This window comes from Anoplopoma fimbria, chromosome 10 (assembly GCF_027596085.1).
Source record: "Anoplopoma fimbria isolate UVic2021 breed Golden Eagle Sablefish chromosome 10, Afim_UVic_2022, whole genome shotgun sequence".
Lineage (NCBI taxonomy): Eukaryota > Metazoa > Chordata > Actinopteri > Perciformes > Anoplopomatidae > Anoplopoma > Anoplopoma fimbria.
In genome coordinates, this window is record NC_072458.1 from 24,510,202 (window position 1) to 24,527,198 (window position 16,997).

General features: G+C 44.9%; 3 protein-coding genes across 5 annotated transcripts; 1 reads left to right on the forward strand and 2 right to left on the reverse strand.

Annotated features, from left to right (window-relative positions):
- Positions 1-4,746, forward strand: jtb (jumping translocation breakpoint). 3 transcript variants are annotated; one of them, XM_054605634.1, is made up of 6 exons: positions 1-154; positions 741-1,000; positions 1,153-1,193; positions 1,279-1,361; positions 2,244-2,323; positions 3,837-4,746. In XM_054605634.1, exons 2-6 carry the CDS (start codon positions 912-914, stop codon positions 3,991-3,993), a joined length of 450 nt encoding a protein of 149 aa, XP_054461609.1. In that variant the 5' UTR covers positions 1-154; positions 741-911; the 3' UTR covers positions 3,994-4,746. The 3 variants fall into 3 exon arrangements, with proteins under 3 accessions (XP_054461609.1, XP_054461608.1, XP_054461610.1); XM_054605633.1 differs by having other exon boundaries at positions 1,276-1,361; positions 3,837-4,680; XM_054605635.1 differs by lacking the exon at positions 1-154 and having other exon boundaries at positions 853-1,000; positions 1,276-1,361; positions 3,837-4,744.
- An 85-nt stretch (positions 4,747-4,831) lies between these two features.
- glmp (glycosylated lysosomal membrane protein) lies at positions 4,832-9,500 on the reverse strand. The gene is made up of 7 exons (XM_054605670.1): positions 9,372-9,500; positions 8,311-8,475; positions 7,328-7,426; positions 7,014-7,178; positions 6,682-6,900; positions 5,573-5,841; positions 4,832-5,470 (listed from the first exon to the last, which is right to left on the reverse strand). The coding sequence occupies exons 1-7, from the start codon at positions 9,498-9,500 to the stop codon at positions 5,302-5,304; spliced, it is 1,215 nt and encodes a 404-aa protein (XP_054461645.1). The 3' UTR covers positions 4,832-5,301.
- A 1,212-nt stretch (positions 9,501-10,712) lies between these two features.
- Positions 10,713-16,755, reverse strand: cct3 (chaperonin containing TCP1, subunit 3 (gamma)). The gene is made up of 14 exons (XM_054605551.1): positions 16,664-16,755; positions 14,745-14,806; positions 14,588-14,638; positions 14,417-14,479; positions 14,107-14,203; positions 13,909-14,026; positions 13,278-13,464; positions 13,053-13,202; positions 12,753-12,885; positions 12,587-12,668; positions 12,306-12,486; positions 11,774-12,019; positions 11,195-11,326; positions 10,713-10,983 (listed from the first exon to the last, which is right to left on the reverse strand). The coding sequence occupies exons 1-14, from the start codon at positions 16,692-16,694 to the stop codon at positions 10,891-10,893; spliced, it is 1,626 nt and encodes a 541-aa protein (XP_054461526.1). The 5' UTR covers positions 16,695-16,755; the 3' UTR covers positions 10,713-10,890.
- Positions 16,756-16,997: the final 242 nt, after the last annotated feature.

The window sequence follows — 16,997 nt, forward strand, 5'->3', positions numbered from 1 at the left end:
GAACCGGAAGAAGCCGAAGACAAACAGGAAGTAGATGAAGCAACAGTTAACAGACCCGTAACAGACCCAGACAGACCCGGTCCAGACCCGGTCCAGACCTCCTTAACGTCTCCTCTGTTCGTGGGTAAGATGGCGGCTGTTTCTGAGGATCACGGTGAGTTCAGACTAAGCTAGCTTAGCGTTAGCCTGCTAGCGTTAGCCTGCTAGCGTTAGCCTGCTAGCGTTAGCCTGCTAGCGTTAGCCTGCTAGCGTTAGCCTGCTAGCGCTAGCATTAGCCGGATTGTTTGTCAGCTCTCGTGGATTAGTCAGACAATATATTATATTATATATTATATATTATATAATATATTATATATATATTATATTATATTATATATTATATCCATATTAATATGTAGTGACGTCAGACACCGTGATAGAAAAGTCAACAATCACGTGATTAGAGTTAGCTTGTTAGCTGGTTAACTGGTTAGCTTGTTAACTGGTTAGCTTGTTAACTGGTTAACTGGTTAGCTGGTTAACTTGTTAGTTGGTTAACTGGTTAGCTGGTTAGCTTGTTAGCTGGTTAACTTGTTAGTTGGTTAGCTGGTTAGCTGCCCTGCTAACAGCTGAGAGGACGGTTTCTTCCGGAGATGATTGATTAGAAACAGAGCTGATCAATGACTGATATTCATGAACTGTAGGAAACAAACCGTGCTGATCAAAACAAATCACACTGATTGATCCGTTTTATCTTCCAGGTTTCAGCAGCCTGGATCCCTAAAACACCTCCAGTCCAAGAACCATGTAGACGGACAGAACCGACGGAACCGACAGAACAGACAGACATCCGGTCAGTAACTGGTCTGTAACTGGTCAGTAACCAGTACCAAAGGATCAGGGTGGCGTCGTCCTGGTGGAGGAGCAGGCTGATGGAGAGCGACTGTCGGATCCCCGTGGCCTGTTGTCGGCCTCGAGTCCTCGTCCTCCACGCTCTATTCTGGGGCCTCGTCTCCCTCAGGTCAGTCTGTACACTGAGGTCAGAGGTCAGAGGTCAGTCTGTACACTGAGGTCAGAGGTCAGTCTGTACACTGAGGTCAGAGGTCAGACTGTAGGTCAGTGTATCCGGTTGTCTCTTTACCTCCTTGGCACTGACATGTTGTTGTGTTTCAGGGTGTTTGGAGCGGCTCTGCTGAGTGAAGATAAAACTCCAGGTACGAGCCAATCAGAGACGAGCCTTAATCAGCAGCAGTATGGACTCTGACCTTTGACCCTCCTCTTCTTATTCCCTTCCAGCAGTGAAACAGATGGTCACCCCCTGCTGGCTGCTGGAGGAATTCGTAGTGACGGCGGAGTGTTCTCAGTGTAACGCCTTCCAGTCTGTAAGTGTTGCATTCAAAGACCCCGTCCCTGAACGCATCCAGGTGTTTTCTTTATAAACAGCTGCTGGATGTTGTGAAACAGCAGCTGACTGAAGTGTTTACGATGCTGCTAACGTTGATGTTGTTGTTATGGTTGATGTTGTTGTTATGGTTGATGTTGTTGTTATGGTTGATGTTATGGTTGATGTTGTTGTTATGGTTGATGTTGTTGTTATGGTTGATGTTGTTGTTATGGTTGATGTTATGGTTGATGTTGTTATGGTTGATGTTGTTGTTATGGTTGATGTTGTTATGGTTGATGTTATGGTTGATGATGTTGTTATGGTTGATGTTGTTATGGTTGATGTTGTTGTTATGGTTGATGATGTTGTTATGGTTGATGTTGTTGTTATGGTTGATGTTGTTGTTATGGTTGATGTTGTTATGGTTGATGTTGTTGTTATGGTTGTTGTTGTTGTTATGGTTGATGTTATGGTTGATGTTGTTGTTATGGTTGATGTTATGGTTGATGTTGTTGTTATGGTTGATGTTATGGTTGATGTTGTTGTTATGGTTGATGTTATGGTTGATGTTGTTGTTATGGTTGATGTTATGGTTGATGTTGTTGTTATGGTTGATGTTGTTGTTATGGTTGATGTTATGGTTGATGTTGTTGTTATGGTTGATGTTGTTATGGTTGATGTTGTTGTTATGGTTGATGTTATGGTTGATGTTGTTATGGTTGATGTTGTTATGGTTGATGTTGTTGATGTTGTTATGGTTGATGTTGTTATGGTTGATGTTGTTGTTATGGTTGATGTTGTTGTTATGGTTGATGTTATGGTTGATGTTGTTATGGTTGTTGATGTTGTTATGGTTGATGTGGTTGTTGTTTTGTTTCAGAGGTCGTGGTCGTCCTGCGGACTGACAGGATACGTGGAGAGAGTCAACTGCACACGATCCAACCGAGACGACTACAAGAGGTTTGTTTACTGAACTCTACCGGTTAGGGTACCCTAACCCTAACCCAGCGCCATCTAGAGGACCATGGAGGTACTGCCATGTGGTCAAATTACAGCGGGTAAAATAAGTATTGAACACGTCACCATTCTCAGTAAATATATTTCTAAAGGTGTTATTGACATGAAATGTTCACCAGATGTCGGTAACAACCCAAGTAACCCATACATACAAAGAAAACCAAACAAATACGTTCAGAAATTAAGTTATGTGTAATCAAATGGAATGACACAGGGAAAAAGTATTGAACACACTCACTGAAATGTATTCAATACTTGGTACAGAAGCATTTGTTGGTAATGACAGCTTCAAGACGCCTCCTGTATGGAGAAACTAGTGGCATGCATTGCTCAGGTGTGATTTTGGCCCATTCTTCCACACAAACAGTCTTCAGATCTTGAAGGTTCCGTGGGCCTCTTCTATGAACTCTGATCTTTAGTTCTTTCCATAGAGTTTCTATTGGATTCAGGTCAGGTGATTGGCTGGGCCATTCTAGCAGCTTTATTTTCTTTCTCTGAAACCAATGGAGAGTTTCCTTGGCTGTGTGTTTGGGATCATTGTCTTGCTGAAATGTCCACCCTCGTTTCATCTTCATCATCCTCGTCGTCTCCCCCATGTCCCCCCCTAACATGTCGTCTCCCCCTCTCTAACATGTCGTCTCCCCCTCTCACATCGTCTCCCCCTCTCTAACACGTCGTCTCCCCATGTCGTCTCTAACATGTCGTCTCCCCCTCTCTAACACGTCGTCTCTCTAACACCGTCTCTCTCTAACACGTCTCCCCCTCTCTAACATGTCGTCCCCCTCTCTAACACGTCTCCCCCTCTCTAACTAACACGTCGTCCCCCCCTCTCATGTCGTCTCCCCCTCTCTAACATGTCGTCTCCCCCTCTCTAACATGTCGTCCCCCCTCTCTAACACGTCGTCTCCCCCTCTCTAACATCGTCGTCGTCCCCCCTCTCTAACACGTCGTCCCCCTCTAACACGTCTCTAACACGTCGTCTCCCCCTCTCTAACACGTCGTCTCCCCCTCTCTAACACGTCCCCCTCTCTAACACGTCGTCCCCTCTCTAACACGTCGTCCCCCCTCTCTAACATGTCTCCCCTCTCGTCCGTCCCCCCTCTCTAACACGTCGTCTCCCGTCCCCCCTCTCTAACACGTCGTCCCCCCTCTCTAACACGTCGTCTCCCCCTCTCTAACACGTCGTCTCCCCCTCTCTAACATGTCGTCTCCCCCTCTCTAACACGTCGTCGTCCCCCCTCTCTAACATGTCGTCCCCCTAACACTCTAACAACACGTCGTCTCCCCCTCTCTAACACGTCGTCTCCCCCTCTCTAACATGTCGTCTCCCCCTCTCTAACATGTCGTCGTCCCCCGTCTCTCTAACATGTCGTCTCCCCTCTCTAACTAACACGTCGTCTCCCCCTCTCTAACACGTCGTCTCCCCCTCTCTAACACGTCGTCTCCTCCCCCCCAGCTGTCGCTCTGCAGTGATGGAGGAACATCTGTTCTGGAAGTTCGAGGGGGCCGTGTTGGCTCTGACAGCCGTCTTCGCCGTCGTGGTCGTCATCCGTCAGCGCTGGCTCGACCGCCTCGCCTCCGAGAAGGTCCGCCGCCAGATCGAGTCCATCTAGGACTCCAGGACCTGGACCGGGACTGGTTTTTATCCTGATCCGGACTCTGAGATCCATCAGGGATCAGGACTAAAGCAAAATCTGCAGAGAGTGGACTGTTTGTTGTCTTCATAGAGACAAAACACGGAGCGAAAAACAACCAGCTGTTTGAACTTTGATCAGAACGGAATCGTATTGATTCATCATCAATACTTCTGTTTTAGTTTATTGAGAAACTCAAACTAAGCTGTTAAAAAAGATTTAGGAATAATGAATGAATTAGAAGTCATTTTTAAACAAAAACTAAAGAAGCAGAATTCAGAGAGTCTAACTGGACCTGAACCAGTCTGAACTGATTTAAATTCTATATTTACGTTTGAATTCTGATGTAAAAAGTCTGAATTTCAGTTCCTGATTAATAATGTGGTGAAAGTTTCAGATTTATTATGGATTGATTATGGATCGACAGTTCCATGTCAGGTGGTTAATTGGTCCTCACTTATTGATTATTAATATTTCCTTCATTAGCAGGACGTCGTGGGTCTTTGAACGCAGCACCAGCAGAGAGAATTCACGCCTCGTTATTGTAACCGTTTGTTTTTCTGTGAAGATTCTGACAAAATAAACTGATGAAACTAATTTAGAGTATGAATTTAAAATAAACCTCTACAGTCTGACGTAGTACTTTAGTTAAAGTATGATGTTTTGATTTCAGGTTTGAACGTTGAAGCTTAAACGTTAAAAGTTAAACTGCTTTATCTTCACCAGTTAGAATTAATCAACAAATGTCTTTTGTTGAAGTTAAACTGGAACAAACACAAAAATACTCAAACTATGAAATATAGCAAACGGTGGATTAAGAGTTTAAACTAAACCGAGTCTCAAAGGGAACAAACTGCTTTTACTTAAATCATGATATTCTGAAACTCGATATTTCAGCAGTGAAACTTTAAGAGTGAATTTAAAAACACTTTTCACTCAAAACAAAACAATTGATTGTCTAACAGTCGTCTTCATTGGTGAGCTCATAATCCACCAGATACAATGTGGATTCACTATGAAAATAGTCCCAACAAAGTCTCTGTTTCCTGTTTGTGTTCTTTATTATCTACAGCGAGGAGCTGTTTCATTCAACAACTTTAAAAAATCTGATTCAATATTTTAATTCTAATAAATGTACAAGTGTCTTTTTTTTATAACAGACATATATATCGATAAAAAAATCATCCTGCGTCTTGATTGGTCCGCTGGACTGATGTCATCTGTAGTTCAACTCAATCAACGAGTCTTAAAACACAAATGTTGAATTTAAATCCCTCTGATCAGCCGTCAGTTGATTGGCTCGTAGGCCGAGGCAGCCACCCTCTTTCGGACGCAGACGCAAACTCCGCCCAGCAGCAGGAGGATCATGGGAGTTCCCAGACCGACCGCCATCACGGCAAGAACCAACGGGGAGAAGGAGTCGACGGGAGGAGAGCCGGATCCCAGCAGAACCGTCCTGAAGGAGAAAACAGAAGAAGAGGTGAAGATGATTTAGATCCGTTCATCAGAAGTCAGTAAAATAAAACAGAATCGATCTTTAGAAGAACATCAGACGGACCAGCTCAAGAACTTGGTGCTGTTGTAGAACGGTTCTCCTGCGAGGCCGAAGCTCACATTGAGTCCGAATGCCTTTGGTTCTGCGTAGAATGCTTGGATCAGACCGGAAGCCGCCGCCGTCTCCTCGCCGCTCTGAGGCTGTGGGTCGGAGTGATGGCACGGCGTGGCGAACTCCAGAGCCGGGTCGGACCTCCGGTACGCCACCGGCTTCCACTGCAGGAAACCCAGAACATCAGAGCTGCCGTTCACCGAGGACACCCACTGGGACACCTGAGGGGTCAGAGGTCACCAGGTTAAAGCAGCTATTAGTTCTACTATGTCCGTTACTTCTCCTTATATGAATCAATAATATCATATGGATCAATTATGTTGTTACTGTTATTTATTCTATACAGGACTTCTATTGACTTAAAGGGTTTACTTTATGCCGGGGTCACCGTATATCGGGGTCACCTCATATCGGGGTCACCGTATATCGGGGTCACCTCATATCGGGGTCACCGTACATCGGGGTCACCGTATATCGGGGTCACCGTATATCGGGGTCACCGTATATCGGGGTCACCGTATACCGGGGTCACCTCATATCGGGGTCACCGTATATCGGGGTCACCGTATACGGGGTCACCTCATACCGGGGTCACCGTATACCGGGGTCACCGTATATCGGGGTCACCTCATATCGGGGTCACCGTATGCCGGGTCACCGTATGCCGGGGTCACCGTCATATCGGGGTCACCGTATACGGGGTCACCGTATATCCGGGGTCACCGTATATCGGGGTCACCGGGGTCACCGTATATCGGGGTCACCGTATATCGGGGTCACCGTATACCGGGGGGTCACCGTATATCGGGGTCACCTCATATCGGGGTCACTGTATACCGGGGTCACCTCATATCGGGGTCACCGTATACCGGGTCACCGGGTACCGGTCGCCTCATGCTGGTCACCGTAATGTTGGAACTGTCCATCTGGACTGTAGGTCTTTATTTGATTTGTTTGTTTTTAGTAACTAGTATATCATTTAAAACATAAAGAACTGTTTATAAAGTAAAGTGCTCGTTGCTTCAGCAGCTTAACTTCCTGTTGGGTGAATTATTGATCACCTTGAATATTGATGGTGTGAACTCGTCGTCAATCGATCGATGAACCTCCACTCTGTTCAGGGGATAAGCCTCGCCCACAGCCTGCAGCTCCAACAGGAACCTGGAACGAGCCGCCCGTGGCGACACCCCATCAAGCCACACCCCCAACTGGGAGGAGTTAGCGGTGTGGAGGAGGCGGGGCCAGGAATGATCACGCCCTTCTGACTCAAACACCGAGAGCTGGAAGAAGAAAAATACATAAGAATAATGTTTTAATAATGAATCTGAAACCACAATGAACCAGGTCAGAGGTCATGTGACCCTGACGTCACCATGACAGTTCCACATGTGACCTGCAGGCAAAGCGACCCGTTGGTGAAGGTTTTGGCGGCGCCACACAGCAGAGCGCTCAGACCCGACAGGTTGAGACGAGACCAGGTGAAGTCCTGCAGCTCGTACGGAGGGAAAAGGTCAGAGGTCGGATCAGCTGTGTCGTTCACGTCATCGTACTCCAACAGCTGTGGAAACAGGAAAGGGTTCAGTTTTCAAAGTAAAAGGTAAAAAAAACAGGAAAGAGTTCAGTTTCCAAAGTAAAGGTTAAGTGGCGTGTTGGTATATTTAAGGTGGACTGGCTGGTGTTGGTATATTTAAGGTGGACGTATCTGACCCTGGTGAAGACGATGGCCGAGCTGTACAGGATGCTGCTCTCTGGCTCCACCTTCAGGCCTCCGCTGATGTTACGAGCCTCAAACTGAGTCCAGTTCACCTGAGAGAGAAACAGCAGAACGTCACAGAGGAGTGATGATCGGACTGATCAGGAGCGCACCGATCATCAGAACATCTGTAGTCTGGATCAGAAGTTCAGAGGACGACACTTCACACTTCACTGAAACTGAACGTTAGAGGACTTCATGACAAATGAAAAAAGATAACAAAGCTTTTGAAAAATGTGACTCTTTAAATGAAGAACTTAATTTCACCCTGCAGCTTTAAATTCTGTTTATTCAGAGGAAGTGATGTTGATGAAAACTTTATTTAATTCTCAAAATGATAAACCTGTGTGCAGGGTCTTTGTCTCTTGCTATGGAAACCACTTGTTTCAGCTCCGTGAACATCTCTGTTGGTCAGTGAACTCGTGTGTTTTTTTTCTTCTGTATCTTCATTTCTGATGTGAGTCGGTACGTTTGTTTAAAAGAGTTGTTCTTCAATCATCGTCACGGTGTCTGAACACAAGACCCACTGGTTCTGAACCGTCCGTGGGCAGAATGAACAAATAAGAGTCCGTCCATTCCTGTGTCATAGGTCACAATAAGGTCATAGTATAGCATGTTGAATAAGGTCATAGTATAGCATGTTGAATAAGGTCATAGTATAGCATAAGGTCATAGTATAGCATGTTGAATAAGGTCATAGTATAGCATGTTGAATAAGGTCATAGTATAGCATGTTGAATAAGGTCATAGTATAGCATGTTGAATAAGGTCATAGTATAGCATGTTGAATAAGGTCATAGTATAGCATGTTGAATAAGGTCATAGTATAGCATGTTGAATAAGGTCATAGTATGTTGAAAAAAAGATAACATTTATTGTAAATATAAATAAATATATATTGAACCTCTGGTGAAGGATGAGGAAGATGAGAACAGACCTTGACAGTAGAAGAAGAAGAGTTGGTGTGGACGAGCAGCAGCGTCGGCGCCCCCTGGCTGCAGAACAGGAAGTGCAGCGTGTCGTTGTTTCCTACGGCTCTCATGTGCAGCAGGTCGCCATCAGGAGGCGGCGAGGGGGAACCGGGGTTCAACTCTACCGAACACTGGAGGAGAGAAGAAGAGACAAGTCAGAGACTCACACCGACGGATGGATGGATGGATGGATGATGGATGGATAACTTTCTTTATTATCCTGGAGGAAAAAAAGCTCTTTGATCTCTGAAGAATTAATCATTTCTTATTTTATTGAATTTAAATAAATCATCAAATGATTGTTGACATCGCTGTTCATCCGTTGGTCTCAATAAACGACGCCTTCTGTCTGTTTGTCTGTTTGTCTGTTTGTTTGTTTTGACGTTCGGTTTCAGATATTTACATCCTTTACTGTAGTAAAAGTGCTTATACCACCAAAGTCCTGCATTGAAAACTTTACTTTAAGAATAAATATATATATAAATATAAATATATATATAAATATATATATAAATATATATATAAATATAAATATATATATAAATATATATATAAAATATATATATAAATATATTATTGAAAGCATGTGATCAGTTTATGGAATAAGATCCTTTGTTCCAGATTATAAACATTATTATATTAAAGCCGCTCTACCCTCTGAACTAACTGCTGACATATTAATACACAATAATTATGATCCTCCAGTTGTTAAGCATTAGGAGTACTTTTACTTTTGATACTTAAAGTTCATTTAGCTAATACTACTCCTGCAGTACATGATTTATTAAAATAGTATTGCTATAGTAATAGTATTGATGTTTTTCAGACAGACACGTGGGTAAACAGATTAAAACCAAAGCTCACTTTACACATGAACAAAAGGAGCATTTAAGTGAACATATTGACAATAATGTTGATTAATGTTGTGCAATATAAACCCAATAGAAACGTAAACAGTTTCGCTTCCTGTTCCTTTAACACATATAGTATATATTATTATATATTATATTATTAGATATATACTCACGTTTCTTCTAGAAGTCTCTCCGCTGAACGAACTTTGACACAAACTGAAAACAGAAAACAGAAAAACTAAAGAAGAAGAAGAAGAAGAAGAAGAAACTCTGCAGCTCCGTTTCTTCGCTGCAGCCGCCATCTTTGTTGTGACAGGCAGGTCACATGACCAAATCCTGTAGCCACGCCCTCCTCCGCCTCTGATTGGCCTACCATCCCCCCCCGGCCCCTACCAACGGAGGAAACGAGTACCAGCCAATCAGAGGAGGAGAGGGGCGGTCCCTGCTTCACATGTCAGCTGACTGCTGAGAGACGGTTTGAATAAACTTTATTACCAAAATGATTCATTTACAATCACAGTCTGTAAACATGTAAACATGTTGAACATTTAAATAAATACAGAAAGAAACAAAATGTATTTAAGATACTATAAAAAAACTAATTCTTTAAATGAATCACATCCATCAACATAAATAACCAATCAGAGCTGAGAAGACATCAGCCAATCGGTGAGGAGATCAATCAGATTAAACTATTTAAGGATGTTTTTATGTAATTATATAAATCATTTCATGGAGATTAAATCATCATGTGACAGGAAGTCTTAATATGTTAATGTTTAAATGTTTAGAACACGTGACGAATACTTAAGAGTATTTTGACTTCAGAACTGAACTAAGTACCATTTTGAAGCAGTTTAGTACTTCACACGACTATTTTATTAGATTTTATTAGTATCATTTATCGACAGCTTTATAATAAATGATTTATTATAGATGATATAAATGATTTATTATAGATTATACAAACGATTTAATAAATTATTTATTATGATTTAATAAATTATTTATTACAGACAATATAAATGATTTATTATAGATTATATAAATGATGATTTATTATAGATATAAATCATTTTTTATAGTTGATATAAATAAGATTTATTATAGATATAAATAAATGATTCAAAGTGATCAAAACATTGATGACGTTTATTCAACAGTTCTATTAAATATGAATTATTGATCAGCTGTTTGACAGGAAAAACAGTCAAGACACCTTTCTATTTGCTGAACATCTATTCTATAGTCTAGTGAGACCCAGGTCTAGTGAGGCCCAGGTCTAGTGAGGCCCAGGTCTAGTCTAGTGAGGCCCAGGTCTAGTGAGGCCCAGGTCTAGGTCTAGTGAGGCCCAGGTCTAGGCCCAGGTCTAGGCCCAGGTCTAGTGAGGCCCAGGTCTAGTGAGGCCCAGGTCTAGTGAGGCCCAGGTCTGGGTTTCTCCGGAGACCCTTGAATCATCTGATTTTCACACAAAGACTTCAACGTGTCAGAAATAAAAACAAACAAGTTTCTAACTTTATTGACTGTTTATTGAGTTTCAGTGAGTTTTCTGGTCCACACACACACACACACACACACACACACACAAACAAACAAACAAACAGACAGACACACAGACACACAGACACACAGACACACAGACTGTTGGAGTGGCTCTGATGTTGATCTGGATCGATGTGGACCAGAGTGGATCTACTCGGCTCCCTGTCCTCCCGTCTGACCGTCTTTGTCTTTCTTCTTGTGACCGGAAACGATGTCATCAATGCGCAGCAACAAGATGGCCGTCTGAACAACAGACAAGTAGAGAGACAGACAGGGAGAGAGAGAGACAGACAGACAGACAGACCGAGACAGGTAGAGAGTTACAGTGAATAGTAACCAAAACAGTATTTGTTTCCATCTTAAAGTATTGATAAACTTAGCTAAGATAAGCTAAAGCTAAGCTAAGCCTTTATTAGTCATTCATATTTATTAATATCTCGATCAGGTGTCTCACCTCCACGGCCGTCTTGTAGGTCTGAGCTTTGACAGCCAGCGGCTCCCAGATGCCCTGAGCCATCATGTCAGACAGACAGCCTGTCTCACCATCCACACCCCAATTCACACTGTTCTCCTGGGTGTGTTTGGCCTGAAAAGAGACGATCAATAAGTAAATCAATACAATGACTGAACGAGACTCAATAAATACAGCCATCGACGTTCTACATACAGTCATCGTCGTTCTACATAGTCATCATCGTTCTAAATACAGCAGTCGACGTTCTAAATACAGCCATCATCGTTCTACATACAGCCATCGACATTCTAAATACAGCAGTCGACGTTCTAAATAGTCATCGACGTTCTAAATACAGTCATCCACGTTCAGTCATTGACGTTCTAAATACAGCCACCGACGTTCTAAATAGTCATCATCGTTCTACATACAGTCATCATCGTTCTAAATACAGTCATCGACGTTCAGCCATCGACGTTCTAAATACAGTCATCGATGTTCTAAATACAGTTATTGACGTTCTAAATACAGTTATTGACGTTCTAAATACATTTATTGACGTTCTAAATGAAGCTGTACCCTCAGTGACGTCAGCACTCTGATGGTGGAGGCTCCACAGTTCTGGATCAGGGTTCTGGGGATGACCTCCAGGGCCTGGGCCACGGCGCGGTACGGCCACTGTTCCACTCCGGTCAGAGCACGAGAACGCTCCATCAGACGCTTGGACACGGCCATCTCTATGGCTCCGCCCCCCGGCAGCAGAGAGGGGTCCAACAGCACGTTACGGCACACCTGCATGGCATCCTGCAGGTTCCTCTCCACCTCCTGGATGGAGAGAGGGAGGGAGAGAGAGAGGGAGGAGTTAATCACTGAACATCTGACTACGATGAGCTTCTGATGAAAACTGATTTTTATAAAAGATAGAGGACGAGATATTTAGTCCATGGGGGTTTTGTGATGTCATATTCTCAGTCATGTGACCACTTTGGTAACAATGGTTCCTGTAACCTTTGACCCCTCTGACCAACTACAAACCATCTCTGTTCTGGACTAATGTTCCCATAGAGGGCGGTGGTAGAACGTGAACACTGTGGAACAGAAGAACCCTTACGGCCAGGATCTCTTTGCTGGCTCCTCTCAGCAGGATGGTGCAGGCTTTAGGGTCTTTACACTCCGTGACGAAGGTGAAGTACTCGTCTCCGATCTTCTTCACCTCAAACAGACCCGCACCCGTACCAACGTCTTCCTCACGGAGCTCATCAGTACGACTGGCTATACGAGCACCGCACGCCCTGAGAGACAGACAGAGAGACAGACAGGTTACTTCACGTCTGCTGATTGGCCGTTTCATGTGTCTGCTAACAGCTGATTGGCTGCAGGTGAGCAGTTTACCTGGCGATGCGGTTGTTGTCAGTCTTCCTGACGCGGCGGATGGCGGTGATGTTCGCCTTCATCAGGTAATGCTGAGCCAGATCTGAGAGGAACACCAGAGGGTTCTGTTAGGGTTCCACGACAACAACCTGGAGAACCAACAAGGTGTGTGTGTGTGTGTGTATACCTGAGATGCCCTTCTCGGTGAACAGCAGGTCTGGTTTCAGACGGATGATGTCCTCACAGATGTGTTGGATGTATTCCTCCTCCATCTGAAGGATTCTGGCAAAGTCCTCCTCCTTACTGATCTCTATGTCCGTCTGCACAGACAGTCACCACGACAACACGTCACCACAACACATGTCTGCTAACCTTGACCACTTTGAGTCCGACTCATTATTATTATTATCTCTACTTCCTGTTTTCACAGTAAAATACAGAAACCTGCTGGTCTATGTCTCCTCCCCCCCCTCTCCCCCCTGCCTACCTGGCTCTCCCCCTTCTTGTACTCCAGAGAGCAGTCCAGCAGGATGATGCGCGGCTCTTTGATGAGGCGTCTCATCCGGGGGTGAGTCACGTCTTTGTTCACCATCACTCCTCTCAGAACACACGAGTCCTCGATGAAGCCGCCGGGAACCTGAAGGCAACACGCAGCACAGTTACAACAGGAAGTATGCGGGGGACCGTGGGCGTGGCGGACAGGAAGTCCTACCTTCTCCACTTTGGCGTACTTCTTGATGTCAATCTCTTTGCGTCCGTTGTCCTCCAGCTCCACCGTGCGGACGGCGTCCAGAGCGATGCCGCACGCCAGTTCAGACCAACGGCTCAGCGCTTTGGTGTTGATGGCCGAGTGGACGATCTTCAGCATCATGGAGCGGTCCGACGTGTCCACGGGGGTGCTGAGGACAGGAGGGTCAAAGGTCAATCTCTGGGACAGGACACACTGGAGCATCTTCAAACACCAGAGTCCTTTAAAAACCAGCTATTTAAGAACAGAGGAGTGTTTGTGTTCCTGAGAGGCTTCAGAGGAAACTTCTCACTTTGTTCTGGGTTCTAGTGGAACACATTCTCAGGCTTTAAGTCAGCTGATGTCCTTCACTGGTTCAGGTTTTAACTGAAACGGTCTCTGTGTTGTTCCTACATGGATGAGCCTTACGATCAGTGTGCATTCTGCAATACAGAACCTTTAAACACAGACCAGCAGAGGAGAAATGACTGGTTCTATTAATGAGTCTGGTGTTTGAAGAGAGCAGAGACCACAGAACGGTTCTAAATAAAACTGGTTCCTGAGCAGATTTTCTCCATCAACACACCACATGATGATGATGATGAAGAAGAGTTACCTAATGTCCTTCAGTGTCTCCAGCATGTCCTCCAGAGCTTGTCTGTAGGCACTGATGACGATGGTCGGATGCATCTGCTGCTCCAGGAACTGCTCTGCTACAGACAGCATCTCCCCGGCTACACACACACACAGTCAGATTCATGTACTACTACTACTACTACTACTACTACTACTACTACTACTACACCAGACTCACCCAGGATGATGACAGACGTAGTCCCGTCTCCCACCTCCTCGTCCTGTGTGCGGCTGATCTCGATCATGGACTTGGCGGCAGGATGCTGAACCTGGATCTGTTGCCATGGAGACAAGGTTACAGTCGGTTAACCCGGAAAACGGTCTCGTTAACTGGAGACCCACTCTGATTGGACGACAGAAAACTCTCAGCCCAGATTCAGGTATTCTTAGTGTGTGGTGTCGACCAATCAGGAGCCACCAGGAAGATCACAACATACTACACACAACAATCACACGTCCAACTGGTAATAACAACACGTCTATCTCACCTCTCTGAGGATGGCGTTTCCATCGTTTGTCATCACGATTCCTCCCATGGGGTCGAGCAACATCTACACAGACAGAGATTAATAAAGACGGTGCAGCTGTACACAGACTGGACAGCTATTGATTACTGGTATTAGTGTTATGGATACGTGTCATGGAGTGTGAGGTCTGACCTTCATCATGGCCCGAGGGCCGAGGCAGGTCCTGATCACATCAGCGATGGTCTGAAACACAAACACCATCATCACCCGTTAGAAACCAGTTAAACTTGATACACGTGTAGACTTCATGGGCCGGGCCGCTGGTTGAGACCCTCAGCAGTAAACTGACCTTGGCAGCGCTGATGTTCCCGGTCTGGACTTTACGTCCCGACTCCCTCTTGATGTTGTGGTCTGCAGAGAAACAGGCTCAACACGTTAGTACGTTAGGAGACGTAGGCCATCGCTAGGCCTGAGCGTCGACAGGATGTCACATCACCATGACACCGGGTTACCGTGGTTACCATGTCTGACACTGGCTCTGTGATCAACTCAAATCTATATCTAGGAGAACTGTCCCATAGAACATGTACCGTATTTTCCGCACTATAAGGCGCACTTAAAAGCCTTTAATTTTCTCAAAAAATTCTGGTTGTGTTTACTGACCTGGAGGCGGTGTTGTGTGGTACACGGCGCTCTGTCAACATGTTTTAGTACGACTTAGTAAACTACAAAGCAGCACCGCAGCAGCATCACGGCCACCGTAGTCAGGAGCGTCAGGAGTAATACACACTGTGCTTCACCATAATATTACAGTGTGTGTGTATAAGGACCAACATGGCTCCTCAAGAGACACGCTTACGACGCGGACTGAACACTCAAGGCTGTCAGTCACGCAGTAGAACATGGGAATAGAGCAGCTGCGAGAGAATCCAACATTAATGAATCAATGGTAGGAAGTGGAGGAAGTTTGACTGACTGACTGTTTTGTTTCGCTTAATGCGCCTTATAGTCCGGTGCGCCTTATATATGAAAAAAGATGGAAAATAGACCATTCATTGACAGAGCGCCTTATAATCCAGTGCGCCCTATAGTGCGGAAAATACGGTAAGTAAAAGTCTCAACATCACTACTTGTGATCAATAACTCCAGAGGATCAACACACCATCAGAACCACCTTCTTGGATTATGCTTCAGTTCAACGGGGTCTTCAAACTGCGTCACAGGAAAGGACCTCCTGATCATGTGACTCGTTTTAACCAAGATGATGAGGTCATGACTCATCAGTTTTCAGAGAGGAAGAGTTCACATCTCTGATGAGGTCATCGGTGAGGAAGAGTCTGATGAGGTCATCAGTGAGGAAGAGTCGGTGCTCTTCATCTCTGATGAGGTCATCGGTGAGGAAGAGTCTGATGAGGTCAAGTGAGGAAGTCTGATGAGGTCATCAGAGAGGAAGAGTCGGTGCTCTTCAAGCCATCAGACATCACCATGACAACCAGCACAGACTCCACCAACCAGTGATCAACAGAACACGTGAGGGCGTGGCGGCTCAACAAAGACACGATGCTAATGTTAGCATCGTTAGCTTAGCGGACACCAGTGACGTTGATGCTAACGGGTTAGCTTACTGATGCTAGCCGGTTAGCTTACTGATGCTAACGGGTTAGCTTAATGATGCTAGCCGGTTAGCCTACTGATGCTAACGGGTTAGCTTACTGATGCTAACGGGTTAGCTTACTGATGCTAACGGGTTAGCTTAATGATGCTAACGGGTTAGCTTAATGATGCTAACGGGTTAGCTTACTGATGCTAACGGGTTAGCTTACTGATGCTAACGGGTTAGCTTACTGATGCTAGCCGGTTAGCTTAGCTCGGTCAGAGCTGCGGGTCACCTGGTGAACAGAGAGCACGTGGAGCCTCGTGGAGCTAGCGTTAGCCTGCTGACGAGCTAACAACCGTCTAATGCTGAGTAACGAGGACGTGTTAGCCTAGCCTAGCCTAGCCTAGCTTAGCCTAGCCACGCTGTGAACATGCGACACGGCTAACGATGCTAGCAGCTAGCTCTCCGGTGCTAGCAGCTAGCTCTCCGGTGCTAGCAGCTAGCTCTCCGGTGCTAGCAGCACATGCGTCGGTAAGAGGAGCGGGTTCAGGGACAGACGGTGGCTGAGGTACAGACACGTTGTGATAGGTTGTTATAGGTTGTTATAGAGTGTTATAGAGTACACATTGTTATATATTATACAGTTTACAGTATAGAGTATAGATACTCACTGAGCACTAAAACCTGCTGGCCCATCATCATCGTGGAGTCTGGAAGGTTCTGCGAGGCTCGAGGAGAGGAAGGACTAAACCCGCAGGGGCGGGAAAACAACCACACCCCTGACCAATCAGCGGAGAGGATCCGTGTGATGGACAGGCGCGTCCACCAATAGAATCAACGAGCTGGAAGAGTTTAAAGCATCACCGAAACAGAAGCTCCGCCTTCATGATGGAAACCAACCGAGTCAATTTAGATATGATTACTATGATGTATATACTATGTATACTATATACTATATATACTATATACTATATACTATATATATACTATATATACTATATACTA

What these genes read in the sequence shown, in the direction of transcription:
- glmp (XM_054605670.1), bottom strand. Translation starts at nt 9,500, where the DNA reads ATGGCGGCTGCAGCGAAGAAACGGAGCTGCAGAGTTTCTTCTTCTTCT. An exon ending in ACGGGTCGCTTTGCCTGCAG is followed by an intron (nt 6,901 to 7,013) that starts GTCACATGTGGA and finishes TTCTTCTTCCAG; the next exon opens with CTCTCGGTGTTTGAGTCAGA. An exon ending in AGCACCAAGTTCTTGAGCTG is followed by an intron (nt 5,471 to 5,572) that starts GTCCGTCTGATG and finishes TTTCTCCTTCAG; the next exon opens with GACGGTTCTGCTGGGATCCG.
- jtb (XM_054605633.1), top strand. Translation starts at nt 912, where the DNA reads ATGGAGAGCGACTGTCGGATCCCCGTGGCCTGTTGTCGGCCTCGAGTC. An exon ending in TGGGGCCTCGTCTCCCTCAG is followed by an intron (nt 1,001 to 1,152) that starts GTCAGTCTGTAC and finishes GTTGTGTTTCAG; the next exon opens with GGTGTTTGGAGCGGCTCTGC. An exon ending in AACCGAGACGACTACAAGAG is followed by an intron (nt 2,324 to 3,836) that starts GTTTGTTTACTG and finishes CCTCCCCCCCAG; the next exon opens with CTGTCGCTCTGCAGTGATGG.
- cct3 (XM_054605551.1), bottom strand. Translation starts at nt 16,694, where the DNA reads ATGATGATGGGCCAGCAGGTTTTAGTGCTCA. An exon ending in GAAACGCCATCCTCAGAGAG is followed by an intron (nt 14,204 to 14,416) that starts GTGAGATAGACG and finishes CCATGGCAACAG; the next exon opens with ATCCAGGTTCAGCATCCTGC. An exon ending in CCTACAAGACGGCCGTGGAG is followed by an intron (nt 10,984 to 11,194) that starts GTGAGACACCTG and finishes TCTGTTGTTCAG; the next exon opens with ACGGCCATCTTGTTGCTGCG.